The 27,544-nt window shown below is 35.3% G+C and overlaps 1 protein-coding gene across 12 annotated transcripts in view; it reads left to right on the top strand.

Annotated features, from left to right (window-relative positions):
• Ctnna3 (catenin alpha 3) overlaps positions 1–27,544 on the top strand; it is a 1,429,068-nt gene that overhangs the window by 1,243,459 nt on the left and 158,065 nt on the right. For all 12 annotated transcript variants that reach the window (XM_040732537.1, XM_040732539.1, XM_040732546.1 and 9 more), the window contains one exon: positions 26,529–26,621. In XM_040732537.1, the coding sequence (XP_040588471.1) occupies positions 26,529–26,621 (93 nt within the window). The remainder of the gene's footprint in view (positions 1–26,528; positions 26,622–27,544) is intronic.

Below are 27,544 nucleotides of genomic sequence, written 5' to 3'. Positions count from 1 at the left end.
AGTGCTTTCATTGCAATAGATTTGAGAAACAGAATCCACTGTCCAAATGTTCATCAAGAATCTAATGAGCTTTCTTCAGGTCATCCACTTCACTAAGACAGAGCAAAGAAATGATTCCAACCAAATCTAGTCTAGTGTGCTGATTCTTTTACTGAGATAACATACGGGAGCAAAGGTGAGGGGGTACTTATCTTACATGAACATGGGTGATTAGGGACGCAGAATCAGTGGAAAACCTACCCCAACATGGCTGCCCGCTAGCTCAAGTCGCAGTACTTTATGAATGAACTGCGTGCAGGCAGGTCTACCAGAGTCTGCTCTTTCCAGGGGTTGCTTACTGCTTGCATGTCCATTGGGAGTGTCCTTGAGAGTCCACCGAGCCTCCTTTCTTGACCTTCACAAGCTTCTGCCTCTTCCCTCCAGCAAAGACTACTTCAATCCTACTGGAAAGGGCTACACAAGGGCCAAGTGGATTAATATTTGTAAATGCCTTAGAATGTTGCATGGCACTGAAGTTATACACATTTACCTCTGTATTTTAAGTGTATAAAGTAAGCAGATATGTTTTAGTATTATTGAAAGCAATTGGGTAACATTTGTCTTAAAAAAGAATTCTGTATTTTCTGCCAGTTTCAGTGTGGTTTCTCATTAGCGACTAATTCATTGGTTTTGTATATGCCATCTAAGCCCTTTATGAATGTTTAGTGTGCTGTTAATTGCTCAGACCATCTTAAAGGTTGAGGGTACATTTCATAATTGAAAAGATGTTTTATGGATCATATAATTATATTTTCACCTTCATTTGTAGGAATGTTCATTGAATTATAAATCTCAGCATTTCAAGTTCAATACTAATATTTTACACATCTTTCTTACAATTTTATAGTTTTAAGTATATTTATTTATTTGTCTTTACATTTGTATTGGGCATGTATGAATCTTAACAAGTTGACCTTGGAGGGAAAACATGCTTAAGTGTTCACAAGTTGAGCTTTATTGCTTTATTCCATGGCATCACAAATCCCCTGATACCTCCTGTTTTATAGACACCATTGTTCTCTTGGGACTATGAACACATGCAAAAGGCATTTCATAGGTCAAGCCATCCATCTTCTGCTATGTGGTTTTCAGGTACTTCAATGTCACTACTTTCCAATATGCCCCTGTATTCCACATTCCTATTAGATATTATGAATATATGTATATACTTTATTTGAACTATTTATAGGCAAAATGCCTACATAGTTTAAATAACACAGTAGAACACAGTGTATAGTATTGAGTTAACTCTGCATTTACTACAACACAGGTTACCAGTTATAGAATAAAATATCCTAGCCCTTGTTATCATTAGGGCATAGAAGGTATATCTGCATTATATTTGATATGTAAAACAGTTACTATGGCCAGAATAACGGCCCATCTATGGTAGGCTCTACAGATGCTATCTTACTATTCTCTCTGTAGGAGGCTTATACATGTCAGGTTTTTTTTAAGTGGATCTCCATGAATAAGGAGACAAGAATCTCAGAACACTTGCCAAATATGTGTGTGAGTCCGTGTGTGTGGCCTCTTGTTTGGCTTCCTCTGTTCAAATTTATGTCTGTGGCATTTACCTGTAGATAGTCACCACTGTGTATAACCACATGTCTTTTCTTATGACCCTATACAGCCTTGGATCAGCCCATCACAATTTACTTCAGCATGAACTACTAAGGAGCGTTTGTCTAATGCTGGGTTGTATGTCATGATGAGCTGCTATGTGCATTGTAATAGACGCCACAGTGTGATGCTATGAGCAGAGAAACACGTACATGTGTATACACACAAGCATGAAGGGCAGAGGGCAACCCCAGCTGTTGTTCTTCATAGGCCATCCACTTTGAATTTGAGACAGAGTATCTCATTGGTCTGTAGCTCTCAAAGTAGGCAAGGCTGGCTGGACGGCCCTTGGGCCCCATAGATATGTCTCTGCCCTCTAAGTTCTGAGAGTCTACATGTTTGCTACCATGCCTAGCCTTTTCAATGTAGATTCTAGGGGATGCAAGTCTGGTTTTTGATTCAGCTTTCACTCATCCTCTAATGCCTTCTGAAAACATGTTCTGATAATTTGGGTATCTTCTTTCATTAAGTGTCTTTTTAATCTTTCAAAAAAATTTAGACTTTTTTGTTTATTTTTTATTTAAATTAGAAACAAGCTTGTTTTACATGGCAATTCCAGTTCCCTCTCCCTCCTCTCTTCCCTTTTCCACCCACCAATACCCTATCCCATCTCCTTTCTGCTCCCCAGGGAGGGTGAGGACATCCATGGGGATCTTCAAAGTCTGTCATAGCATTTGGAACAGTGCCTATGTCCTCTCCCATGTGTCTAGGCTGAGAGAGTATCCCTCTATATGGATACTCCCGCAGTCCATTTGTACACTAGGCATAAATACAGATCTATTACCAGAGGTCCCATAGATTGCCCTGCCCTCCAAACTGACATCCTCATTCATGGTGTCTGGAATAGTCTTATACTCATTTCTCAGCTATCAGTCTTGGGACCATGAGTTAGTTCCCCCTTGTTCAGGTCAGCTGTTTCTGTGGGTTTCTCTAGTCTGGTTTTGACCCCTTTGCTCATCACTCCTCCTTCTCTGCAACTGAGTTCCAGAAGTTCAGCTCAGTGTTTAGCTGTGGTGTCTGTTTCTGCTTCCATTAGCTACTTGATGAAGGCTCTAGGATAGCATATGTGTTAGTTATCATTCTTATTATTGGCGAAGGGCATTTAAGGTAGCCTCTAGACTATTGCTTAGATTGTCAGTTGGGGTCAACCTTGTAGATCTGTGGACATTTCCCTAGTTCCATATTTCTCTTCAAGTCTATAATAGCTCCCTCTATTATGAATCTTTTGCTCCCTTTTCTACTGCATTATTTTCTTACTGAAAAACTGGAGCTTTTTATGGATTGCAATTTTTTCACACCCTGAGGGTTAATGTTTTACTGCATTAAAAATCACTTTTGTTAATAGAACTTATTAATGTTTATACTTTCATGTTCAGTGTTTAACTTTCTCTTTTGTCTTAAAGTTATGAAAAATATTCTTTACAATTTAGTTATTAAAGTCTTATTATTTTATAATGAACTATTTGATAATCAATTTGTATAGAATTGAAATGTATACATGTTATGAAGTAAAAATCTACATGATATTTTCTGATGAGTATTGCAATTTAGCTACATACAATTTATTTTCCATGCCTTCCCACAGAAATATGGCATCTTGTGTTATCAATGAAGCTGTACAGAGCAAGAATTTATATAGGCTTTCTTCCAGTTTATCTTTCCTGAGCCACAGATGTTTCTTTTGTTCCTGTCTAAATTTTAAAAATGAATATATAGTGTGGAATTTTGTTTATTTAAGTTGTGGCAAATTAGGATATTTTATTACCTATTTGTGTGGTAGAGCAGGCCACCAGTAATTTGTGTCTTAGGCGGAGTATCTCAGTTGCTAAACATAGGGAATTATGAAGGAAAATAATGGCTTCTCCTGTCACCACTTAGGCTCCTACTGTCAAAGTATATAGGAGTTATTTTTAAGATGTGATCTGTACACTTGTATCTGTTCTGAGACACATAGAAGTATAAAGGAGAAGCCCGGAGGCGACATGGAATTGTTTTTCATTGTAATGCTAGAGTGATGTTGAAATCCTACAGCCCATTGGCCAAACTGCCTGCCAGCTGTTTTTGTAAATAAAGTTTTACTGGCTAATTTTGTGCTACAATGTTAGAGCTGAATAGTTACGAATGAAATCTTATGGCCCACAAAGTCTAAAATACTTCCTAGCTGCCTTTTTATGGGTAGTAATTATCAACCTCTTGTCAGTCCTTGCTCTAGAGAATCTTCATGTGCTCCTAAAAGAATTAACACCATAGCTACCCTTTAGGGTTACATAAGCTGCACTGCTACAAGGCTTTCCGATACTGTCCCATGCACCAGTCCTCCAGGGATGGACCTGACAGGGGACGAAGAAAAGATAAAAAGCATGGGCCAAAAGCTGGGCCCAGGTGCTCTGGTGTTTCTAATGGAGAAACCAATAGTACCCTGGAAGTTCAACTATTGCACATTTTTGACACAGTATCACATTGATTATTTCTGTGTTACACCTAATAAAATGTGCTCTTAAAGTTATAGTGATTTAAATGTTTGAGCTTTGAGCATGGTGGCTTGTCCCTGTAATGCTAACACCCTAGAGTATGGGGCAGAAGTATTGTTATACATTTGAAACCAGTTTAGGGTACATAATGAGTTCAAGTATAGCAACAGCTACAGAATGAGAGTTTACTTCAACAAAACAGAATATACAAAATGAAAAACTCTAAAAAATACAACTTTCAACGAATAAGAGTAAGAAATGTATGTTTGGCTAAAAGCTTTCAACCTCCACACTTAGAATTATTAACCATGAAATCTCACATATATATTTTCCTACAAATTGCAATTTTGTTCACTATTATAAACTGTGATGTGATGAGGAGTTTTGGCTTGAACTAGAATTATCAGAATTTGTGTTACATACATACAAATTGGTAATAGATGTATTAAGTATTTACAAATAAACTACATATAAATGATCAATTGAATTTTGACAAAGGTACCAAGATAATGAACCAATACAATGGGCTGAGAGATGTCTACCTCAACAAAAACATGGTGCTAGGTAATTACATATTAAACAATTTATATATGTATGATTGGGAAGTCCTGTTTATATGTCAATAAAGCACTGTTGGCCAATAGGGAAGCAAGATAGGTGGGACTAGGAGTCCAGGAGGACTCTGGGTAGGAGAAACACAGGGAGTCATCATGTAGCTCGCCAGAGAAGTAAGATGTCTGTCCAGTAAGAGAAATGCTTAGATGGGTTAAATACTTAAGTCAGAGCTAGCCAGTAAGAAACATGCAAGGCCAACAGCTTCATAATTAATACAGCGTCTTGTGTGCTATTTGGGGACTACAACGCAGCAGAGCCCAGGTGATTGGCGGGGAAAAACCATAGTGGCTGGCAAGGAAAAGGCTTCACTCTACATATGTATATGAAATATAACTCAAAATAAATTAATAGAACTAAATGACATGAGTTAGAATATTGGGATGAAAAAAGGATAGATGGAAATCTTTAAAGTATTTGCATGCATATACTTAGATAATAAATGTGTTCCTGTTTATTTTCTATTTGACGTGGACTAGGGTCATATGATATGAGAAGCCTCAGCTGAAGAATTGCGTAGATCATATTGTTTGTGGGCACAGCAAATAAACCCTTTCCTCCCCAAGTTGGCTTTGATCAGAATGTTTTATCACAGTTACCAAGAGAAAATTAGAGCAATCCATTAAAATAGTAAGACTTAATAGAAAGAAGAAAGAAAAATATGACAAATTTCATCAGAATTAATAACTTTTATTTGAAAGCTATCATAAAACACATGCAAGCAAATCAGAGATTAAGAGAAAATATTCCAATATATCTGATAGAGGATTTTATAAAATAAATCATATATATATTATAATACTGGAATGGTACAAATGAGACAAGTTTTAAAATTATCAAATGCATTACAATTTTACCGACTAAATATATGATATATATTAATATTAAGTATGAATATGCCTCATATATTCATATTTGATATAATATATCCATGTATGTTCTATGTATAAATCTATCCATCTATCTATCATCTGATTTATATTTCTACTATAGACCGTTCTCTCTTCAAACAAAATTCCTTAAATGGTTTACTTGGTATATCAGAGAAATAATTTTCTGAAAGCTACTGGCTCCAGGTAGCCACTCAGCTGTGGCATCCCCTGAGAACTTTCTTTCTGCCTCAATCATGGTGCATTCTTATGGCATAATCAAATAATGGAGGGGAAATGTTTTTCCCTCACATATTTATTTGTTAAAAGCAGGCTTAAACCTCTAATCCCAGTACTTCAGAGGCAGAAGCAGGAGGATCTATTAGATCAAGGTTAGCCTGGTCTACAGAGAGTTCAAGGACAACAGGGTTATTGAAGGAAACCCTGTCTCAAAAACAGAAACAAAATCAATAACAAAAAACGAGTCCATAAAATACTGTAAGGAGATCAGCAGAAGCAAAGTTGACTAGTGAAACTTCTTATAACTTCCTGGAAACTATTCTTGATATGTATGAGGAAATCCTCAATTAAATAGTAGGAAAATCAACTATTAACTAAAAACAGAAAGCTAATTTATAGAATAGGAATACTATTTGGGCAATGAGATATGAACTACAAATTTATTTACATTTAGGTAGACAGTAAATAAAATGATAATTGGTATAACATCCTTTATTTGAATGATTGAACACAATGAGAACAACATAATTGAGGATGTGAGATGCATGTTTTATGACAGGATATGTATTGCCAGTTTCCCAGTGAAATTAAATCCACCTAGAAGTCCATTTTGGTGAACATTGTTACAGATATGAAAATAATTCTTTATGTAGATAATTTCTCTAACAGTAAATGACATAGCAAAAGAATGTTAAGTATATTTTTAAACAAGCTGACATCCCTCAGATGAGGAAATCTGAAGCAGCCATGGGGAGGGTGAATTGTAGTCTTTGAAAGTGTGAAGGAGAAGCTTCTGCTCCACAGAGAAAGATGTAAGATTACAGAGAGATTGAACAAGCAGAGGAAGGGAGAAAGCCTCTGAACTATGGGTAAGCACTAGGTATGGAAAAGGCTGCAGGGTTCTAGGTGTTGAGTTTTTCATTAATCTTTTGAACTTTAATTTCTTACAGAGAAGAATAATTATAGCTAAGCAGTTACAAAGAATATAATATTGTGAAAATTTTAAAGATAAATGAAAATTTTTGTGTTTAATTATATTTCATAGAATAATTCTTCTGGAATCAAATTACTAGTAGGACAATTTTACAGAAAAATATACCTAGGCAAGAACCATCTTTCCCTTATTTTTAAAGATTAATATGTGTACTGTTTTCTAGTAATGGCACTATTCTCCACAGTAAAGACCTAAGTGGAGAAAGACAAATGGAATGATAATTAAAACACCAAGAGGTCTGGGGAGATTTCTTAGTTAATGAAGTGTTGGGCTTACTAGCATAGGCATTGTTGGATGATCTCATCTTTATAGAGTCCATGTAAGGGTGCTCCAACCTTATTCAGTCTAGTGTGCTCATATGTCCTCTGGCCTGGCTTTGCTATTATGATTTTAATATAAGTGTCCTGTTTAGATGGTTCTAATCTACACTGATAAATTTTTAAGATTGCTTCCCTTGTGCTTTAAGTAATATATGTGTATAATCTGTGCTTCGTGGTGGTGCTGTTCACATTTCCACCAGGGTGCAGATTTAGCCTCCGAGTTTGTACTCACAGTAAAGTAAAATGCCTCTTGCAAAATGTTGCATCCTCAAAAAAACCATTACTTTGCACAGCCTGGAATAACTTAGATCAGGGTGCAGTCTCAATGGGCCCTTTCTCATAGATATGGGTGGGTTTCTCTGCCGCTGCCCTCTTTAACTGTGTGTGACATGTTGCTAATCTGTGTGGTATAGGAAAGTGTGTTAGTGCTGTGTGTCAGAACTTACAGGCTATTCATTATTTCATGGATGTAATTCAGGGAGAAGAGCCAAAATGATATCCTGATATTGGTAGAAAATACCAAATTATATGCAGGCTTTTCTTTATTTTTTACCAATATAAAGTGTTTAAATAGGTATATCATTGAGTGGAAGAAGTGAGAAAGACAGTAAATACATGATAGATTACATGTTGAGTGAAAAGTGGGAATTGTGTGTGTGTGTGTGTGTGTGTACGTGTGTGTGTGTGTGTGTGTGTGTTTGTGCTTTCATAAAAGGAGTAGTAGACAGACAAAGAAATAAGGCAGCTGAAATGTGCATTTTGGGGTAACTGGATTAGAAAGTGATGGTAATGATGAAACTTCCATATATACACCCATGGAGGTTTGGCTCCTGAATTGTTTCAGTTTTCTACCTACTAAAAACTAGTTTGAAGATAACCAACCAGTAGTAAAAACAGTTTCTTCCTTTTATGATGTTGTGGCCCATAAAGGCAAGTATATTATTAAGTTCCAAATAGAATCAGAATGTCCTAATATTTTAAGTTTCATGAAAACTAAGAAAAATGAAGGAGCAATAAGTATATAGACATGCATAAAGTTATATAACTAACTGGAAAATTACTTTCTTGCATAATTTCAAAACAGCATAAACATATCTGTAATTTGACCCGATTAAAAGAAACATGTCTCAGTTGTGATAAATCCTGCCTTCTGCTCATTTTTATGCATGAAGAGGTTTTTGAGATGCTGCAATAGGAGAGGAAATCACAGGATGCACTGAGATGCAGTGAAATCATGAAATAAAAAACTACCTTAGTAAAAATTTGATTTCATCAGCTTATAGAATTATTTGTATACCTTCAAATGTCTCATGAAGGTAAGACTATGACCACAGTCCATGCTGTAAGACTGACTTATTTTAATTTACAGCTGAATATTAATTTATCATGTAACTATCCTTTTAATTAGGCACCTAAATCAAGATTGTATTTCTACATTGGAAGTGACATATGGTTTAAAGTTCAAGATACTTCAGATTATAAAATTTGTATTGCCTACATATTGAATTCACATTAAAAGGTCACACTGACAAGGCAAAGAAATTAGTGGAAAGATTTTTTCCATGGAACCACCTAGGGTTTCGGTGTTATTTTGGTAATTTAATTGGGATCCCAGTGGATGACCCTTCTCTTCCTGTTGTCAGAAACTTCCCCATTGAGGGGCTTTAGGAGGAATTAGATGACATAATGATGCATAAATTCATTCATCTTGATGCATTCCATTCATCTCTGTTTAAGTTATCAAAGTCATTTAAATTAAATTTGATTTGTAGTGTCTTTCAACATTTTAGTTTTGCTTAATTAATTATAAGTAGAAACAAGATTTGCGGCAGAGATACTGTGCTTAATAGACAGAGCAGTGATATATGTACCTCCCAGAGCAGAAAACAATAGTTTTACTCTGTCAGCTCCCAACTTCTTTTCTTGAAAAATATTTTAACCTCACAGACTAAAAGGATAAAATTATGGATCACGTTAAAATAATAGTTTAAATAATAATAATATATCAAAATGTGTATTCTTTCTAATCATGGTCTCTTTCTTTGTATAATAATACAAACCTTAGAAACACTGAAATATTTCCATTCTTTATGAATGTGTAGGGATATCTCAATTTATAATATATATGTTCAGATTGCATTATATAATGGTAATTATTATATAATAGTATCCAATGATTCTGATATTTTCCAGTTGCACTCCATAGAAAATGACATAGGCGTATTTTCAGGGAAAATGGACAAACATTAAAATCTCACGTGGAAGGGTGCATGCTTTTCAGCCTTTCCACTGTCATTATTATATGATTGCTACATTCCTCATATTCTGTCTTCTAGAAAACTTCTCTCTGTCATACCTAATAAATTAGATATTAATGAAGAAAATGGTATCAAAACATCACATATTAGACATTATTGTTCAGTCATTAATCATTTTAATATCATAGGTGTAGTTTTCTGCCTATAGTTTGTGGAATAAGTTATGAGTAAATTATGGTGGAGCAAGCTATATTATGACTAAATACTTTCTCTGAATATGGTTGATTTGAACATTGCCATTTCTCTCTCTCTCTTAACTTTTACCTCCCAACTTCTCTCACAGCAAAATCCCTAAAAGCAAGGAACAAGAAGAAGTGAGGAGATAAAACTGTTCCCCATCAGCCATTTGACTAGTTTTCTTCAGCTCTTCTACAATGTTTTCACACAAGGCTTCAATTAGCAAAATGATCCATTTCCTGGTTTCACCCAAATCTTGTGGGATTTGTGGCATGGGGTAGATTGTCCCTATGCCACTGAGATATGACATTCATCAGTGACTTTATTGCCAGGAAAGCATAATGGTCCAGAGAGATATAGAACATCTATTAACAAATGGCATTATGAATAGGCCCTAAATCATATAAAAGAGCAAATTATAAGAATCGTGTGATCCACCCCTGATTGCAGGTTTCATTATCTTATACAAATTCAGAAGACTAGCATGTATCTTCTCTTTGTTCTTAGTCTGTTAGACATGTGTCTACACATTTTGTTTCTTTAGTTAACTACACTTTCAATGTCATCATCTTCTTTATTACTCTACATTTTACTTAATAATTAATATGAAGAGGCAAAATTATACTCACTCTAGGTGGGAATGAATGTGAAAATTCAAGGATATGAATAATATATAAGATGCTTTTATGTGACTTGTGGGCAGGCATTCTTTGGATAAGATGTCAACAAGTTAATTTGAATTTTGGTCCCTATGCCATGCAGAAGTAGAGTTCATGCTCTCAATATAGTTCAAGTGTTTAAAATTGTTTTAAAGATGGTTGGGCCGGGTGTTGGTGGCGCACGCCTTTAATCCCAGTACTCGGGAGGCAGAGGCAGGTGGATCTCTGTGAGTTCGAGACCAGCCTAGACTACCAAGCGAGTTCCAGGACAACCTCCAAAGCCACAGAGAAACCCTGTGAAAAACCAAAAAAAAAAAAAAGAAGTAAAATGGTTGGTTAGTCTCCACACTGAACATGCATGTACAAGATGCCACCAGTATTTGTTAGTGTAAATACTTTCAAACCCACAAAATTCATTATTTCAAAAAAGCCTGTCAACTTTCCTTTTTTTTTGTAACATCAACGGGAAAAGGGAAAGCAGGAAGAATGGGAATCCCCTTTACTGGAATTTAACCCAGGATTTTCCATCATGTCTTACAGCAAGAAATCAGGGTCATCCATGCTGGATTTCTATATATAGCTTATAAAAATTACTATTCTAGCTAGTACTATGCAGTGCGTGGAGAGTTGACCTGTGTCTTTTGACAATACAAATCTCTATTGCAGTGTAAAACACTATAAATCAAATCTGTCAAGAGTATTTGTAGAGCTATACATAGGAGAAAGTGAGGAAACCCTCAAGTTAAAATGAATTATTCAGAAGTTATACCTATGAAGTCTCACTATCTTGGTTATCCATGAAGAAGCATTACATTGATAGACACACTAACAGCGATGAAGGAAGCTTAGGAGGCCACAAACTTGACAAAGAATTACAGACAACTAAGGAGTCCTAACAGTTGGAGAAATAGTCTCCCCCTCAGAAGAGCACACCGATTGGTTATCTTGTGCAAACTGGTCAGCCCTGGAGACATGCACATACAAGTAAAACTATGTAAGCTTAGCGAGTTATATTTATGTATTTAGAAATTATATATCTATGGTATATGCATATATGTAACAATAATTAGTGAAAAAGAAAGAGCAAGAACGAATACGAAAGAGCAAGAAAGGGTACCTGGCAGGGATTGGAGGGAGGACAGTGAAGGGGGAAATTATGTGATTATATTCTGATCTAAAAGCCAAAAAACAGTATTTTTAAAAAGAATGGATTACTTGGAAGCCTAAAACTTGGGACATTTCTGAACTTTCATGAACAAATTTTCTTTGAACTCCATAAAAGTATTGTAATCAAAAGATATTCTTATATTTAGCAGAGGAAAGTCCAGGCCAATATACAGTTGCAAGTTATTCATATGTGATGCTTGTCTCTCAGGAGCTGCAAGAAAATGCCAGCAAGGTATAAATGGCATCCATGATAGTCTTGCCTATAAATATTTTCAAATTTATAACCCTGGCTCTGAAGAACATATTGTGTGAGGAAATACAGTGTGATAAATGGAAATTGTGCTCCACTGAAGTGAGAAAGGGGAAAATATAGTTTTATTTCTTGCCCAACATTTCTGCATCGTGATATCTCTAAGCATGTAGCTGTAAATCTGAGGAGAATCTCAGGAAATTCAAAGAGAGATTTCATTGCTAGTCAGTCAGAGTTTAGAATTCCCTTTATTCTGTCAGTCAGAGAAACTCAGAGAGCAAAGGTAAACAGTGGGGCCAGAAAGGCAAGGGGAAGTTTGGATTTCCTGGCCATTTGGAGCAGAAATTTGAAATCCTGAAGAGATTTCTTTCATGCACTGTGTGAAGGCTGAGATGTTTTATTATTGCCCATCAATGGCATATAGAATTGCATTTTTGCTTTCTCTGCCTCAAAAAATATAAACATTTGTTCTCTTGGAAATGGATTTGGGGATCTATTATGAGTTTAATCCACCCATGATATATTTTGCTACTCAAAGGTGCTTATCTTATCTGTAAATAAGAATTATAATTTTTTAACATGCCTGTGGCAGTAAGTTGGATGATATAAGTAAAGATATTTGCTAAGTCACAATTATTTCTCAATAAACAACAATTGAAAGTCTTATTCTGGAGGGGCATTAAACTTTCAATTTTTTCTGTATTTAAATCTATAAAGTCATAATTATATATTCATGTGTATATATTACCTCATTCATATATTTTCACAATATTATTCAGTTTTGTTTTGCTTTGGGATACTTTTTCCCTTTATTTCGATTCAATAATTAATTATACTCTCCTTTATTTATTTTCTGTATTTCTGTATATATGTCAAGAGATATAAGTTATTGTCACCTAAATATCTATTTTTAAGCATGTGTGTGTGTGTGTGTTCTTCTTTTTTTTTTTTTGGTTTTTTGAGACAGGGTTTCTCTGTGTAGCTTTGTAGACCAGGCTTACCTCAAACTCTTCAGAGTTCATATTGCAATACTCAGGGATTGTTGGCATCCTAACTGTGGTAGAATTGTTCAGGTCTTGTTTAGCTAACTGTTGTTGAGATTTCACTGGTGTAACTTCCCTGTCACAGCTGTCAGGCTCCATCTCACAGAACACATCCAGTCCTCTAGCTTTACAATCTTTCTGCCTCCTCTTCCCAGAAGTTCCCTTAGCTAGTGGTCACAGATCACTTTATACTTGTCTTGACCAGAAATTAGCCATCTTAACATTTAGATATTTGCAATAACAAACTTTATTTAGCCACAGGCACTTGGGTGGTGTTTATGTTCTTGTTGCTATGGGGATAGCATTCTCTTTATGTCTGGAGCTAAGAAGCCCTGCATATATAATTATATATATAAACAATATATGAAATATATACATATATAAACAATACCTCTACCTCAAATATAACACAAGAGGATCTAGTCCTACTTGTTTTAATAATTTTTTGCATTATTTTTCTTGACATTAAGAACTTTAGTTTACCCAAGCATCATTGAGTCAACTATTTTCTCTCTCAGAAATCATACAAAACAACTTTGAGGATGGTGTCACTACTAACACTTCTCCATAAAATTCAAGGTGCCTCTTTCTGTAGTGGTTATGCTTCTTTAGTATTTTTCACTAAGGTTGTACAGTCAGAGGACTCTGATCCAGGGTTCTTTTAACACATATTGTTTCCCTTGGCTGTCAATAAGCCTTCAGAGTCATATTGGGATTTTTTTGTTTGTTTCTTTTTGTTTTGCTTTTTAACTCATTACAAAGTTTGCTATAGAGCATTCTGAATTCATTCATTTGCATCAATGTTAATGTGAGGCTGAATTTTACTATGTACAACAGACTAGCCTGCAACTTGCAGTCCTACCAGTTCATCCTCCCTGTGCCTGTATTACAGACATATGTGACCATGTTTGGTACTGTATTCAATTAAAAATCACTTAAGACATTTATATAGATCAGAAATTAGAAATAAAAGCATCTACTCACATATATATGTATCCTTTGTCTAGCCATCCATTCATCAAGCCCCTCAACTTTTGAACCACTTTAATTAATTCACAATGATTTTATCCTATAGAAACCATTTCCCTTTGAAGAATACTCAGTTTGGTTGAGTCCTATTGATCTGATGTTGTATTCATTACCTTTTGTAATGGCTTGACCTGAGATGTGCAGCAAAGCTCAAGTGTCAAAGTGGTGGTACACAGCTAATTGTGTGGTAGCACTTCAAGGGGAGAGCAGGGTGTGGTAGTGACTGTTTAGAGTGCATCTGGACATCAGCCATTTCCACTTTTTCTCTCTACACCCTGATTATCACATTATGAACATCTTTCTGTAGCACATGTTCCTTACCATGGTGCTTGACCTCAAAGTAAAAGGACACAATGGCCATGGGTGAAAACTCTGGAAACATGCATGAAGATCACTTTCTCCTCTTATAAGTTGATTGGTTGATTTTTTTCTGGTATACTCTCTCTCTCTCTCTCTCTCTCTCTCTCTCTCTCTCTCTGTCTCTCTCTGTCTGTCTGTCTCACACACACACACAGAGACACACACAGAGACACACACACGGAGAGAGAGAGAGAGAGAGAAGAGAGAGAGAGAGAGTGATGACTAAAGAAACACTGGGAAGGTATCATTACCTTCTTAAGGAAGATTAATAATTATTTAGACATCCACAGAATTTCTTTGGGCAGTTTTGAAAAGATATTTTTTCTTTCTCAGTATTCCATTGCAGCTTGGAATGTACCAAGTTGTTTCAGCTTCTTATCTATTTCCTGTTCTATCATAGAATCAGCCAATTTTTTCTAAGTACCTTTGTTACCTATATTGGAGAATGGTATGGAAATGGTATGATAGGTTCTGATTTATAAGAATATACGGAATGACTATGAAAGAACTATCTTACCAGAAATAATTTTACTGATTTATAACTCTGGCTAGTCTGGGACTTCCCATGTAGATGAGGTTGCCCTTTAACATAGATATACGCCTGACTGCCTCCCAGGTACTGGGACTATACGTGTACAACACCATGTCTAGTCTAATGGCTTTCTTAAAGCAAATGGTTGGTAAAACTCAACTTTTTTCTAGGCTATCATCACACCAAGTGTTTACTAGTCTTTTCTTAAACCCCTCTGATGGCCATATTGTGCTCTCATGTTGAATCTGGCATGTGAAATGGAGTGTGCATGTATTGCATATGGAGAAAACCAAGATGTTGTACAAGCTAAAAATGATATAATTTTGTTATAACTCAAAGAGCGAGTGACATAGCTATTTCTAGCTGTGACTAGAACGGTTTTAAATTAGTTGCAGAGATTTATTAGCAATAAAATTTAGTGGTTTTTAATTTGTACTGTTTAACTATGAATTACCAAAATTAGGCCAAAGGCTAATACGAATTTTTGTTTAATTAAGAAACCTAACGTAATTTTAACTGTCAACTTCTACTTCTGAGCTTCAGTGTGTCACTGAATCTTTTTCATAGGAGTAACTCAGGGGCCCTAGGCTGCTAAAATGAGGCCTTCCTGGGTGAAGCTTCTGGATTCCTGGCTTTAGCTGAATACTCTGTGCATTATATGTTATGCACCAAGAACAGCTAACATCATGGAGACACACAGAGAATGTGTGAAAGTTGTTGCTGGCACCTCACCTACGTGATTTTCCACGTATTACAGAATCTGGAGTTGGATTCTTCCTGTCCTGCCTGTCAGTTCCCACAGTGCTTATAACAGTCTGAGGCTTAGTGTTAAATGTAATTGTTTGGCCAATGACTCTGACATATTACAGGCTAGCTCTCTCTTATAAATTAACCCATTTCTATTAATCTGTATATTGCCTTGAGGCTGTGGCTTACCAGTATGTTACTCCTTCAATGACGACATGGTGCCATCTCTCTCTCCGTAACTCTGTTTGGATTTCCCGCCTAGCTATATTTTGCCTAGCCATTAGTAAAAGCAGCTTCATTCATCAAGCAATAAAAGCAGCACATATTCAGAGCACACAGAAGGACATCCCACATCACTCCACAGCTTCTCTTTATGTATTTCCATTTGAATTAAGTGGCAATATAAACTTTGCCATCAATGGCTCAGCTGTTAAAGGCTAGGCTCACAATCCAAAATATACGAAGTTTGCAGTCCCTTCCATCTTAAGCCATGTCTCAAGGCCCACTCTAGGCCTGTCTTCTGACTTATTCTTGCCATCATTATGCATTTGTAGTTATGCATTTTTCAACAAAGATTTTTTTAGATTCTAAAACGTACTTACACTTACTTCATCAGGTCCAGCCTGACTCATTTGAAGTCTGGTCCCTATGATGTTCTGAGTTATCAAACTTAAGAAATCATGACCGAAATGCTCCCCTATGAAGGATTTATTCCACCAGCAGCTGTCCATCTTCTTCTTGATGTTTGAAATGTACGTTAATATTCCTTATATGCCTTTCTATTTATATGTCTTACTTCACAGCCCTTTGAGATGCAATGAATCACATTTTTCAGAATAAGGAACCTAAAACAGTAAACATTAAAATAACATGACTTTACCAGTATATAGTCAGGTGGGACAAATCTTTTAACTCTTTGTCTAATATTAGTTCCTTAAAATTCTGACAACAGTATTAATTAGTCATAATAAATGATATTGGAATATATTAACATTAGAATGACAGAAAGAGCTAAGATTCTATTTTACAGTAGTCAAACCTTTAATAATTTAAATCAAAGTAGACTTGTTTACTAAATACTTATCTTTTAGCACTATATTAAATAATAAATATTGCTTAATGTCAGTAATGTCTCTTAGTAACCTAAAAATCTCTATTTTAGGTACATTGAAATTAAATGCATTTAGTATACTTACTCAAAGTTACATAATCCATGATATAGCAGAATTCAATTTTGATAATTAATCACTCTGGTATTTTAGGAATGAGAAATGAAAAGTAGAAAGTTTTTACTGAAAAGTTACTATGTGCCCTTGGTGATTACAAAAGTGCTTGCATGTGGAAATGAAAGTGTGCCATTCAATATGTACATTCAGGATCAAATCCATATTCATCGATAGAGCTGGCTATATGGAAACCTTAATTAGGAAAAGATAAAACATACACAAGAATCTTTTATCTGTACAGTTCCCAGAGTCACAGATTAAATGTTTTTTAATATAAGGGAATCCCTTGTAGCTCAGCAGTATTTAGTGTTTCATGAATGCTTCATTAAATGACAAAATGGGTAGATGATTGTATTAATAGGTATATGAATGAAAACATGAGTGCAAACCTACATTCAGTACCATCTTACCCAGGAAAGCTGAACTAACTTCTTATTCAATTCCTTATGTAACTAAACAAAGCTTCACTTTTTTTTGTTTTTAAGTTGTGTTTTTTGTTGTTGTTGTTGTTGTTTTCATAATGGGTCTGGAGTTAATGATAAAGGAAATGTTTCATTTATTTAGACAACTTAGTTTTAAAGTAGAGATAAGGTGTAGGTGTGTCACTATGAAAATATACCTGATCATGCATCAACTTCAGTATTCTGTGAATTCTTGGTACTTGCCATGTTGATGTCGTTTGCTTTAAAAATAAGCTAAAGCAATTTATGTGCATACTCATAAGAATAATATTTTATAGGCAGGTTATAGAGCTGCAGAGAACAAAAATCCAACTGAAATCTTTGGAATTAAACTAAAAACTTAAATTATACAAATCATAAAGTATCTTCCCAGAAAGGTACATATACAATATTTCAATAATTCATCAAATTTACACAAAGCAGAACTTGAACATTGAATAGTTTCATATCCTTATATAATTTATGATACCATTACAACACCTGACAGGCTACACTTCATGTTGGCTATTCTCTAAATATATTTTAATGTCATCTGTAACAATTCATCCTTTCTTGTCTTATATTTTAATGAAAGCAATATTTGACATCCTCAGATTTAAATAGAATAATAGCACACAGCAACTGATGGCAATTAATTCAAGCAAATGCTGTTATCTAGAGTGAGGCATGATTTTTCATCTTGCATTATTGCTAACAGTGATATACTTCCAAAGTAAATTGTCCTTCTTGCTGTAAGTGAATTTTAAAGGAAGACAACTTTTTAAGAGACTAGCTGTGATTCCTTATTTCTTCATATAGTTTCATAAGCTCTTCAGGGAAAATGGTAGACAAACACTGTTGGGGAAACCTGAATGGAATAATAAAATATGTTTAATAGATCTCAGATGTATAGAAACGGTGAAATTTAGAACAAAAAGTAGATGGCTCCAGAAATAAAACTTCAATAGAATACATCTTAGTCTTGTTGTACTTATTTTAAAGACATATTTTTAATGATCAGTTTGCCGGCTTTGCTATACTGTATACACAATAATTGACATAGCAACCACATTGCCATTCTGTGTCGCCATTCTTGTCTAAGGTTATTTTACATTTACATCCCTCTGAAGAACTTTTCCTTGCTATTAGTACTTAAGCCCCTTTAAAGAGAAATCTCATGAACAAAGTTCTTATCAACTAATTTCATTTTAACTAATAACAATTTAAGTGTTCCCTTACTACGAATCTATGAATTTCTTAAATAACCATGTTTAATCATCGATTAATTTAAAATGAACTTGTATTTCTTTAATGTATTTATTCACTAGTAATTCTTGCTTTATGATCCCAGGTCTTATACTCTTGGGTCATATAGTAGTTAACATTTACATGTTAGATAAGCACACAAGGAAATAAATCCATCATTTTACTGGACTGTTGAGTTGTAATTAACATTTAATAAACATAAATTTAGAATATGACAGCTAGCTTTTTCAAACATGTGAGTGTGTAGGCATAGTTTCCTACATTTTTTTAGGATGACTTTCCACACTATGTTTGTCTCCCCACCTGACGTAATTCTACTGCCTGGGACAAATCTCTCTAGAAATAGCAAAAACCATGTTCCAAAAGCCAATCTCACAGCCACTATGAGTGGCTACATTTGACCACATCTTATATGACAATGTATTCCCTTACTCGTACAAAGAGGCCTTTTAGTTGGGGACTTAAAATTTTTCTCTTTATACAACAGCGTAATTCTTCCTTGGGGGGTGTCCAAACATTTGCTTTGCTGTATTCCAGTGATGTATTCACACCTGAGCTGCCAGCTTGCTCTGCTTGCTTCTAGCAGAGTAGGGAATTCTTACAACCCATAAAACAAATTTTAATCTATGAACCCTGAATAATATGTCCAAAGTCTACAACTGATCTGAATTACTGTCTTACTGAACATCTCCTTAGTAATGAGTAACTTCTTTTATATGTCTCCATTTGTTAACTCAGGGAGAGATAACTCTCAGGTTTGGATACCCTGCCTGGAAGTATGGCATGGCTGAAACATAGCTACTGTTTTGAGCTTTCTTACTATGCCTGGGATTTCTTTGCAAATCTAGATGAATTTGTTTAGTGCCATTGTTCTTGCACCTAGCATCCTAATGAATTTGGAAAGTAAAAAGGTTTCCTGAATGCTAAAGAATATATATCCACAGTGGGAAGCTAAGACACAACTTGTGGCTGGAGAATATTTTCATATATCCACTTTCCTGAATGGTGAAAATGTGATACATGAAATGATGAAGTAACTGATCCTACAAATTCACAGAACTAAGAAGGCAATGCAGTGCTGGGGGAGGGTTTTCTGTGGGTGAAGGAGGGGCTTTCTGCCTCTGCTATGGGGTCCCCTTTGGTGTCTGCTGTGAACATGAAGACACATGCTGCAACTTTTCACATACTCAGGATGCCGAGCATCAGCTCCAATCATGGAACATTAACAGACACGTTTCTAGGTGCTCAGTTCTCACACTCTTGCCCTTTTTAAAATTGCTGCCGCCCTTGAAATGGCCCGTGGAACCTTAAGCAGTTTTCGTTATAACATTTATTTCTGTTTTCCCCTGCCAGTAAAAGCAATAAATGGGCATTGTAAACATTTAGAAACAAATCGATTTCAAAGGACAAAAGCTGAATGTAGCATTTCAAAGCTCATAGATGGTAATTACTAAAGTCTACTTGATATGTTTTCTTTAAGCTTTTGCCGGCATACACATACACATGCACTCACTTAAACTGAAATGATACCTGCTAGGGGAACGGGGAGTTTCAATTCCCATGTCTTGTGATAATTAAGGGTGCTTAATATGTGGCCTGCCTTGTTGTCTGTTTGACGTTCTCTCTGTTTCCACTCATGTTTGTGCACTTTCTGTGCAAGTACATACTCCTTGAATATCTTATTTTAATATCCTAAGTAAAACCTGTAGATATTTAAAATATGGTAAGCTATGTTGTACTTTTTATTGCAAACAATGTTTTTAAAAAGTTATATATGCAGTTATGGAGTTTGATGCAGAAGGTAAGATATTTTTAATTTTTAAATCTCAGTTCAATGCTTTATTTCCTTCTGAGGAAACTTTCTCAAAAAACTATATCTTGTCCAATGTCACAAAATATTCAGAAAAATTTGTCCTCAAATCAGATACCTAGTGATCATTGTAGTTTTATTTAATTTTAGCACTTCCCTTATACTTTCTATTAAAATGTAAATATATAACATAAACCACAACTTTGTCCTGGAATGCTTATGTTCTTTATTTTAGCTCATCAATATATGCTAATTTGAATTAAATTAAAAATAAACAGAAAGAAATAACTTGGGCAGATCTGCTGGTACACTGGTATCCAGGCTGTGGCTGAAAGTTTTATTCATCTTCACCTTGGTATATATTGAAGCCCAGGAACAAGTCTGGGAAATAAACAGCCTTTCCCTCAGTTCAGTTTACAAAGTTACATCTAGTTTTATGGAGGCAGCAGTGGATCAGTGAGGGAGGCCTGAGTCACACCTGTAACACGAGGCATGAGAGGGGGATTCAAGATGAGTCTCCTGTGATTCTCCAAATCCCTGGCCTACCTTGTTTGTAAGTAGCATATTTATGGTTTTGACTCTCTCTCTCTCTGCGTGTGTGTGTGTGTGTGTGTGTGTGTGTGTGTGTGTGTGTGTGTGTGTGTGTGTGTGTGTGTGTGTGTGTAGGTATGTAGGCATATATATGGGGGCAAATGTCTCCAGAGGCCAGAGGTCCTCTTAGGATGTCTTCCATAATCACACTCCACTTTATTTTTGTAACACAGTTTCTTGCTGAATTTGGAGCTCACCAGTTTCACTAGACTGTTTGGACAGGAAGCCCAGAAGCCCTCAGTCTGTCCCCTACCAACCTGGATAGCAGATTTATGCACACCAGATTTAGCTTGGGTGCTAAGGATGCAACTTAAGCCCTTATGCTTGGGTGGCAAACACTTTCCCCAACTGAAACATTTCCCTAGCCTCCTTAGAGCTTTTGTAACACACAGACCACTTCTCAAGTTTCTCAAGCTTATCATGCAATTCTGACTACCATGCCACACGGGCCATAAATAACTTTCAGACCCAATTTGGAAATAGCCTTTATTAGCTGTGCAATATTGAACCGTGACCTATTAAATATAAGGGCTGGTTTTCTCTACTGTGATAGTAAAGTAGCAAGAATTAATAAATAGTATGCTAATTGTTAAAATTGGATGAAAAAAGGAATATGGGATTACTAGGCACCATTTTGTCAATGAATTATACATAAAGAACTTAATTAAACATGACTGCTTCATTTTCCTACTTGAAAGAGAAGAATGTCAAAGATCTCTGTTTGAATCTAGAAATTTTTACTATTTGAACTTCCCAAAGATATGCTTTCACCCAAGCCTTATTATCTTTCATAGTTTCATTTGTCTTTTATGTCTTTATTTAAGCTTCCAGCTGGACTCATCTTGTGGCAGTCTTCATGAATTAGGAATGAACCTCTTAGAATCTGAGCTACATTACAAGCTTATTTGGTGGCTGAATAGGGACAGTGATATTGATGATGTCACTTTCTTTTACGAACCTCCTGCTGTATTGGTCTTAACCTTCTACAGTTGTGTTTTGCTGCTATCTTCTGAGCAGAGGAATGACTACCCACTAGCTTCCTGGTTGAGATATTGAGCTGTGATTTACATCATTACCAGGATTCTCAAAAATCCTACCATATTTGGGTAATTATCATTATCCCATATAATGGGGCAGAATTAGTTAATAGAATAGTAGTTGGGAGAGTAGAATTAGGGACGTGTATCAGCAAAATCACTAGTTTGTTGAACATTACAGGTAGTAAAATTTCAATTTGGGGTCAGAGGTATAGAGTTTCTCCTTTTCTTACTCCCCTTTCTCTTCCTTTAATTTTTCATCTTTCTATCCTTGTTTTGTAGCTCTTTGGTGAACAACAATTTTGTTTTTGAAACTTTAGCTTTACATAGCTGTAAGGATTGTAAAGATGAGTTTCCTGTTTTAAGACCATTTATTCACCTCATTGCAAATGCAAAAAAAATAAATCAGACAGTACTAAACAATAATAAAGCACAGGACTTGCTGAGAAAGAAACTATCTGTCTGTCTATGTGTCATCTACCTATGTATATATCTATAATTCATTCTGCCCTTGAAGTTTTAGTGTTGCTTCCTTGCTACCTCAAATAAAATTCTCAGGAGGCATGTTTTCAAGTGTCATACCTGATTATTTTCTCTCTTTTACCTAACCAAAGTAAGGTCCAAGTAAAATAAAGACAATTTATAATTATAAAAATTATGGGCAGTTCAGAATTTCTTGTTTACTGGGTAACGTTTCAGTAGGTCATCTTATTTTTGCCTCTATGACTACTGTGAGGTATTAGGTAGTATGCATACTATATCATGGGTAAGGAGCTTAAGCTTACTTCAAGTCATTTTTGGGCTACCTAAGGAAGACTTCTTTTTTTTGTTTCTTATAATAAATTTTATTTAAATTAGAAACAATCTTATTTTACATATCAATACCAGTTCCTTCTCCCTCCCATCCTCCCATGCCCTCCACGGACTCCCCCATCCCATCATCCATCCATTCTCCAGGGAAGACTTCTTAATAGCAAATTCTTAGAGGAAAAAGAACATGAAATGAATTTCCTATTTCTGATATAAGAAACAGCTCATTAATACCTAGAATGATTAAAATTCTCTGGACAATTGAGCTGTCTTTGTTTTATTCAGATTTATATATATTTCACTTTAAAGACAATAATTCATACCCGCCATTCCTCAGAGCACATTCTAGGGTGATTCCTCACTAAAGCCACTTAAGAAGATCTTTTTAATCTTAAGAAAAATCAAACTTCAATTAAAAATTCCCTGCACTGTTTCATAAGGAAAACATTATATGCAAAATTATATTAAATCCTGTTTTACACAGTCATAATATGTAGGTATAATTATACAAATATAACTACAGGTGTTCAGTAACCACCGTGCCCACAGCATGTTATTTGAGGATTCTGAAGCAAGAGGTATTTATTGGGCTGTCCAAGGTCACAGTCTGAAAATAAATTTGGATCAAATTGGAAGCATCAAAGTTTACATAAAAATTTTGTGAAAAATATGTAGGAATTGAATAGTGCAGGAAGAAGAAAACAACAAAGAAGCAATCTTATTATACCATAGCTCTGTCTGTTCCATTACAGAACATGAGTACAGCTGAGCTACAAAGACTTTTTGGGCTTAGGACGATTTTGACTAGTTTCTGGACTGAGGAAAGAAAAGATGTAAAAGGTACATAGAATGTACAGTGTCCCACAATGGATGGCCAGAATTCAAATTCAGATTTGCATTGCTCAACGTTATTGGGTTGTTATGCTGTACAGCATCACCTTTATGATAGTTCAGTCTCCTGTCACAGGTTGACAATTGACTGGAAGCACATGCATTTGTTCTGTCAGCCTCACACAAACTAGGATCACTTTGGAAAAGAATCTTAATGGGGAATTATCTGTATCAAGTTGCCCTACGGGCACGTATGTAGAGGATATTTTTAATTGTTGATTAATGCAGGAGGACAAAACCTATTATGGGTGATACTAGTCCTTATGAAGGTGGTCATATACAACATTAACAGGGAGAAAGTTTGCTGAGAGCAAGCAGGCAGTATGCACTTATTATGTGTCTGACTTGGACTTAAGATGTGATGTGATTTACATGAGTTCCGGACTTTATTTGTCCAAGGAAATAGATTGTACTTAGAATTTTAGGTGAAACAAATGTTTTGGTCCTCTTGGTTGCTTTTTGTCAAGGTATTTTAATCACAGCAACATAAATGAAACTAGAACACATGCTAAGCCTGTGCTCTACCACTGAGCATACCACCAGCCTCCAAATGCTTAGCTTTATAAAGTCACTAGTTGAGAAATACTCTATTTTGAGAGATTATCATATATTATAACCCATCACCCCAATCTACCCTTTTTTTAAAAAAATACATTTTATTCTTTCCACAATTTGGTTTTAGAACTGAAAAAGTTAGCAGGTGTGCCACTGAAAACAGTTAAATAACTCTTCTTTCTTGGCTTCCACTTAATTTAAACTGTTACACTATATGTTTAACTTTTTATTTTGCAATGCCTTCTAACCTCTTACCTTACAGAATGTGAAGTGTGTGTCAGCAAATACTTTGAACACTCTCCCACTGTATTTGTTCATGAAGAGAAGAGGTCAATTGTGGTGGCTTGCAAGAAAAGCATTAGCTCCATGTTACAGAAAAACAAAGTACATAAGTATGTGGGTGTAATTGGTAGGTTTATCTCTTCCAGCAACAAAAGTGGTCCTTGAGATTTCTGAAAATCTTTTAGTTATCTTGCTTAATTTGGGGGTTGATTTAATATTGGAATGAATGATGAGGCTATGAAACACTAAAGGATGAGGCAACCCCAGTAATCAACAAAAGACATAAGAAAGAGATTACAGTGAAGGTATCAATCTTCAATTAAAAGCAGCAAATACAAGAAAGGGATTTGCTCAACACATTGTATTCATATATCAGAGGGCTTTGTGGATATGTCAAGGAGGTAGGCAGAAAATGTGTCTTCTTGAAACTCCTATGAGACTAAAAAATATGGCTAAGAGTGAAACGTGTGGTTTTTGTAGAAGTGGCATGGTGTTGAACTCAGATTATTAATACCAGGGAAGAAAGACTCAATTGCTCCATGATCATTGTTACTCATAGCTGCAAAATATCTATGGTTAGATCACAAAAGCTGAGCATACTGGAGGCCTCAGTGAGAGGAAAATATTAATATCTGCTAGCAGTCAGATGAAATATATATAAAGGATTCTTCTGTGAAGCAATGGGGGGTATTCATTACAAGTGTTTGAGAACAAAGACCTACTGTGCTGCTTAAAGATTCATGAGGCAATAAATTATCTGGAGCCAATACTGAAAAGAAATGGGTACTTTGTTCCACTATACCAACTAATAATCACCTATCACTTCTTTAGATTGGTACCAAAGAAATAAAGACCCTGGGCATTCATGAAAATGTCCCAAATACTGTATAAAAAGCAAAATGTTAGGAAAATCAGAGTTGGTCTAAGGAGGCCATTCTTCAGTAGCCATGTCTACAGAAGAGACAGTCTCAAGGCTCATTTTGAACAGTTTTGATATAAAACTATTTTTCTAGATTTGTCACTAGGGCTCAGTATTAAAGACATAATGGATAAAGGTTGCAACTGTGTAAAACAAAACACATATTAATATTAAATATTAATATTAATTCTTTATATGTATTTCTATCTGTATTTGCAGTAGTGATACCTTTAAATTCACCTGATCTTACTTCACAGGGTAGAGGATTCAATACTTAGCTGCCCAATTTAACAAAAAGAAAGAACTAAAGTATGAAGAGCTATGATAAGACAAGGAGATGAGGCCATTTCAGTTATCCAATTCTATCTAGAGAATTCCTGAGCAAGAACTGTCTCAGCTGATAGTGAAAAATATGGAATGGACATTGGCTAACTATTGATAATACACACAGAAATTCAAGTTACATTATTTTTCATATAAGTTCCTAGAAAATGTAGTTTCTTGGTAGTTGTGGCAACATCTTATGGTTTATTAACCTAATAAAACTTATCTCACTTATTTGTTAGCTCTAAGCAACTTGGTTTAGAGTAACCATATAGTGACCAGTCAAGTTGTTCTACGCTGACTAAAAGATCTTCCATCTTATCTCTAATTTTCCTTCTACTGCACCTTTATTGAAATATAATTTATATACAATAAAGTTCTTCATTTTCAAAGCAAAACCTCAACCTTTTAGGTGTATTCATATAATCTATGGTGATCATAATTATCTGGTCCAAGAATTGCAAACATCACAAAGAGAAAGTGCATACCCATTTAACAGCATCTCTCTCCCATAAAATACTAGCCACATTTGTTTCCAGTAGATTTTCTTATATCTGTTCTATATACTCTTTATAATTGCCATCTTTCATATAGCATGATATAATCAAGGCTCATCTACTGTGTGAAATGGATAAATAGTTGGCTTCTATTTTTGAACAAATCTTATTCCACTTTGTAAATGGACAGTATTTGTATACACATTCTTCAGTAGAGTTGTTTCCACTTTTTATCTTTTATGATGCTTGTATGAAAATGTTGAGGTTTTTATATAAATTACTGCCCCTCTAGTGTGCAAATCTGAGGTTTGATTTCAAGATCAGTTGTCACCTTAATAATCAATCACCTTTCTGAGGTCCCAAAGACTCTTTTAAAAGTGATGTCAACATTTTATAGCTCCATCAGCTATACTTTGCTTTATTTTCATAGACTCCAGAGGAACTAGAGGATGTTTCTGACCTTGAAGAAGATCATGAGGTCCGCAGCCACACCGGCATTCAGACAGAAGGAAAAACTGACCGAGTAAGTTATCTATAGAGGAATATCTGTGGGCTCTGAGTGGTCCTTGCAAATCCAGAAAGCCTCTCATATACGAGATACATGGATGTGGGTCTGACTTTCTGAAGCACAGAGAGGAAGGACTCAGACTAAGGTTATAGCAAGCTAAGAAAATATTTTATTTTTTCAGAAATCACAGTGAGAGCTCTAGTGTCTGGTGAGGAATTATTCCAAACTGCTTTTGATCATGTATATATCATGTGAATATGAGAGTGAAATTCACGTGTGTTTGTTTAGTGTAGAGAATAGGATTCAGGATTTTGTAAACATACTCTGAAATAATATGAAACAAAATCTACTACTGAGTCAGTAATGGGAACTTTTCTTTTTGTCTTTAGTGCTTTCTTCTGTACCTCCCTCAGAAAGCGCTTGCATGTGCACACGTGGGCATACAACACACACACACACACACACACACACACATACACACACACGTTATTTTTCTCTAAGTTTTGAAGTAAGAATAGTCCATGTTTCTCTTTCATCTGAGTACATTGTTCTGAAAATAAATACCATTTTTATATAGCCAGAAAGTATTTGCTAATATATGGGGTGGAGACTCCTTCCTGAGATACTATTGAAGTTAATTCATGCCAGGAGCTGTCTAGAACATATAGTGTTTAGGTGTAATTTTCTTCAAATCCAGCAGCTACCATTGTTAAGAGACGGAGTCATTAAAATAGCAATAGAAGAAATGTGTTTTGCTGAAGGTAAACTCTGCTCCAAGAGCTGGTGGAGTATATTTGTATCATTGGAATCAGGGTAGGTCTCAAGACTGACAAACCACTGCTAGAAGGAATTTTAATTTACAAATATGGAATATTTTGTATTTGTTTAAGTGTGACTGTTTTTACATTCAGATTTTATACAAATAGACAATAAATCCT

This window comes from Mesocricetus auratus, unplaced genomic scaffold (genome assembly GCF_017639785.1).
Source record: "Mesocricetus auratus isolate SY011 unplaced genomic scaffold, BCM_Maur_2.0 Super-Scaffold_100027, whole genome shotgun sequence".
In the NCBI taxonomy this organism is placed as follows: domain Eukaryota; kingdom Metazoa; phylum Chordata; class Mammalia; order Rodentia; family Cricetidae; genus Mesocricetus; species Mesocricetus auratus.
The sequence above is the reverse complement of the archived record's forward strand: the minus strand, read 5'-3'. Positions and strand labels throughout refer to the sequence as shown.